This window comes from Propithecus coquereli, unplaced genomic scaffold (assembly GCF_000956105.1).
Source record: "Propithecus coquereli isolate 6110/MARCELLA unplaced genomic scaffold, Pcoq_1.0 Scaffold38, whole genome shotgun sequence".
NCBI classification, from domain to species: domain Eukaryota; kingdom Metazoa; phylum Chordata; class Mammalia; order Primates; family Indriidae; genus Propithecus; species Propithecus coquereli.
Genome location: NW_012149507.1, coordinates 4,490,041 through 4,494,392, shown reverse-complemented (window position 1 = coordinate 4,494,392; position 4,352 = coordinate 4,490,041). Strand labels below are relative to the sequence as shown.

Sequence of the window (4,352 nt, the reverse complement as noted above, 5' to 3'; positions counted from 1 at the left end):
GGCTGGTCTCGAACTCCTGACCTTGAGCGATCCACCCGCCTCGGCCTCCCAGAGTGCTAGGATTACAGGCGTGAGCCACCGCACCCGGCCTAAAAATAACAAATTTTTAATTAGATTAGAAAGGATTGTTTTTGAAGTTCTTCTATTTTCATAGTAAAACACCATGGCCACAAGGAAAAACATTTTTTTTCAGGTGTGGCAGTCAGTGTGTTAAAAAACAAACAACAACAACAACAAACATATAAGACTTGTAAGTTATCTGGCAATGATTGACCAATATAGCATTTTCATTTTAATTAGTTTCCAACATTTAAAGTTCTGGAGTTTTTACATTTTAAAAAAATCTGCATTTCTAATTTATTTGGAGAAATCTAAAGATCTGGCAACACAGAGCAAGGATTCTCTAATGCCAGCCTTATGTGGGGACTGAGCAGTGACTGCTCCTCTCAGTGCAGGTTTTGCAGTCACCTGCATCCATGCCACTTCTTTTCATTTCTTGGCATCGAGGACAAGTGTCAGTTGCCACTTATGTTCACACTTGTTCTTTTATTTTTAATATAGTGGAAAGTAAAGTGAAATTTTCTCATACCCTAAATTAGGTAACGAAGGCACATGTAGAAAAACAGAGGAGACGTGCTTGACGTTTAGAGTTGAAATAATACACCTAGCCCCCTTTTCCTGTTTCCTATTTTCCTGTGTCCTATTTTCTTGGCCCCTCTATAGTCATTTGAAATTGCTAAGCCTGCTGTATATACTTCTGAGGTTAAGGCAGTGATTTGGCAGTTCCTCAGCAACTGCATGTAAAATCTACTCTTCACGTCATGCATATAAATTTACTCTTACCACTAGAGGTCCCTAATACCTCACTGAATAAGTAGAAAACTCTGAAGTTCCTGCCCTGTATATTGATTTCGTGTATCTTGAGCAGGGATCTGTAATCTGATTTTTAACAAGCCGGTGATTCTTTATCATTAGGGAAGTTAAGGAAACACTGGCCCAAAGCACAACCAATATTTGTAAATGTTCCACATCATTTCTTTGTTTAATCTAAATTTGTAACTGCTCAAATTACAAATGTGTGTGATTCAAATTTTCTGCATTATTTGCTGACATGATCTGGAAATTTCTGAAGGAAGTGTCTTAAGTTTCATTCTGATACGCATTTGTCCGTTTCTCGTATGCCAGATTCCCATTTCTACTTGGATTCAATTTTGACTCTTAATTTCTCTTCATTTCTGTTATTCTGTTTATTCTTTTTTCATGATAGCTACACATCAGGAATTACAAACTATAAAACTTTGAGATAGGAGAGGCCTCTCTAAATAATGTCATAATGGAAAAGGTTATATTTAACTACATTAAAAGTTAAACTTTATGTACTGTAAGCATATCTTAAACATAGTAAAAAGAACAGTGACAATGTCTTAATAATTGTTGACACCGGGTGATGCATACATAGAGGTTTATTACCTGATTCTATAATAGAAAAAGGAAAAAAATTTAAAGGTAGTAAATTGAGGAGAAGTAGCATTTTCTCTAAATATAGTCATAGATCACTTAAGGACCAGGGATATTTTCTGAGAAATGCATCATTAGGTAATTTTATTGTTGTGCAGACATCATAAATTGCGCTTACACAAACCAAGCTGATACAGCCGACTGTACACCTAGGCTATAGTTTGTAGCCTGTTTCTCCTAGGCTACAAACCTATACAGTATATAACTGTACGGAATATTGTAGGTGACATAATGTTAACTATTTGTATATCTAAACATAGAAAAGATACAGTAAAAATACAGTATTACAATTTTATGGGACCACCATCCTGTATGCAGTCCACCTTTGACAGAAGCATGACTATATATGTATATACATATAATACAGGATTGATATAGTGAACATATTTTTAAAACCTCCTAGGCTGAGACAGGAGGATCATTTGAGGTCAGGAGTTCAAGATCAGCCTGAGCAAGAGCAAGACCCCAACTCTACAAAAAATAGAAAAATTAGCCAGGTGCCTATAATACCAGTTACTTAGGAGGCTGAGGCAGTAGAATCGCTTGAGCCCGGGAGTTTGAGGTTGCAGTGAGCTATGATGATGCCACCACACTCTAGTCAAGGTGACAGAGCGAGACTCTGTCTCAACAAAACAAAAACCTCCTAAAGAACTCTTGCAATCAATAAGCAAAAAAAAAAATAAATAAAAAAAACAGTAAAAAAAAAAAAGGGCAAAGAATATGAGCAGGCAATTAATGGAAGAGAAAATATAAATGATCTGTCACCATAAGAAGCATGACCTAAGTACCACTCTGGGAGATGCTAGTTAAAGCAATAATGACTGGTTGTTTTTCAGTCCCTCTTTTTGGGAAAAAATACAAGATATTAAGTGTTGGCCAGCAGCAGGGGAATTGGGTACTCTCATACACTGCTGGTGAGAGGATAATTTGATACAGCTTTTTTTGAAGGGAAACTCGATACTTACCTATTAAAATAAACTGTTCTAACTAGTTATTATATTTCTCATTATTCATCCTAGAAAACACATTTACAAAGAAACATGAAAGATATATTCTTTGCTGTGTTATGGATAATTGTTTAAAATTTTCAAACATAATAAATGTTCACCACTCAGTGAATGGATATTACAGTGTAGTATATCTATATTATGCATACATTTTTAAAATTGGTGTTTATACATTCACGTGAATTGATCAACAAATTAAATTGAGAGCTGAAAACAAGTTGCTAAAGTATAAAGTATGTTACTTTTAAAATACAAACATTTTTCTTTATATTTGTTTACATTTGTATAAATCCATTGAAAACAGCTTTCACAAACTGGGACTGGGAATTGGTTTAATGGTGGGCTTGTATTTTATATTCTTTGGAAAAAAGAATTGTTAGCTATAATTTATAATTTTATGGTTTGGCCTACAGTGTCATATTGGTTTAGATTTTTAAAAATTAACTTGTCTGTGTTGTTGTAGTCTAAAAAACAAATCAGCTAGTATCTATTATTTCCTGTAAAACTGAAAAACTCATTTGGGGTAAAAATATATTTGCATTATTTATATGCTGTGGTCTTAAGCTAAAGTATTTCACAAGGGTTTTGGGGGCATTAATGAAAAAAAAAATTAAAAATCTTTAGAGCTTTTCAAGATCTCTTGTTCTGTCACCTGGGACTGGTGGGTCTACTTCCATAGTAACAGCCGTAACTTAAAACTCAGCATTGGGCTTTGTGATTATAAACTTTCACACTGCTTCAGTTTAAAGGTTAGAATCAAGAAGATTTTGCAGGTTGAGATATAAGTAGCTACTGATACTTCTAGTGTGGAAGAAAGGATAATTTTTCTTCCAGTTTTCTGTTATATATAATTTTTGCATAAGCTGTTGGTAAGATTATTTGGCTATCAAACCCATACCGAAAGGTAAAAAGTTTTAAGTCTTAGATGGTGGTGACCAAATACTAAGGATTAGCCTATGCCTTTTGCCTTGAAAATTCACTACTTATTTGAAAACAGAGCATGCATAATGAGATATGTAACATTTATGGATTGAAAAATATCTTTTTAAATCTTTTTTTTTCTTTATGCTTTTTTATTTATACAGAGTCTAGTGCTGGCAGAAAATAGTCCTGGAAGAGATAGTACTGAATATTTTATTATATTTGAGCCTCGGCTACCACTTTTATCAAGAACATTAGAGCCATATATCCTACCATTTATGTTTTATAATGGTAAGTTTCTAGGAAAATAAATGGTTAAACTCTGTTGTTAGTGGTACTTCAGATAACTTTGTTTGCTTTTCATTAACGTGTTTGTTATCTAATTGTGTTACGACATGTTTTAGAAAAGTCACAATTTTTAAATTATCTGTATTTTTAAATTATCTGTATTTTTTTTCTTAGATGTTAAGAAGCAGCAACAAATGGCAGCACTTACAAAAGAAAAGGACCAATTATCTAAATCTATTTTTGCATATAGAGGTTTATTTGAAGCCAATCAACAGCTTCTTGATGAAATGAAATGTAAGTTATTTTGTATTCAGAGGCCTTGTAAAATTATGCTTCAGGGAATAGTGAGGCAGAAGGTAAAGACCATGGTACACAAACATGTATCTGCTTTCCTGGACTGCAAGTAAAATGCAGAACACTGAAGAAAGGTAGTAATGATGGCTTATGTTATTTGTCATTTGATAGTTTTTTTTTTGTTTGTTTGTTTGTTTGTTTTGAGACAGAGTCTCACTCTGTTGCCCTGGCTAGAGTGAGTGCCATGGCGTCAGCCTAGCTCGCAGCAACCTCAAACTCCTGGGCTCAAGCAGTCCTCCTGCCTCAGCCTCCCAAGTAGCTGGG

General features: G+C 34.3%; 1 protein-coding gene across 1 annotated transcript in view; it reads left to right on the top strand.

Annotated features, from left to right (window-relative positions):
* The window catches only part of SMCHD1 (structural maintenance of chromosomes flexible hinge domain containing 1), a 175,263-nt gene that overhangs the window by 153,394 nt on the left and 17,517 nt on the right, over positions 1 to 4,352 (top strand). Inside the window, exons 31-32 of the mRNA XM_012652077.1 lie at positions 3,611 to 3,737; positions 3,909 to 4,090. Of these exons, the coding sequence (XP_012507531.1) occupies positions 3,611 to 3,737; positions 3,909 to 4,090 (309 nt within the window). The remainder of the gene's footprint in view (positions 1 to 3,610; positions 3,738 to 3,908; positions 4,091 to 4,352) is intronic.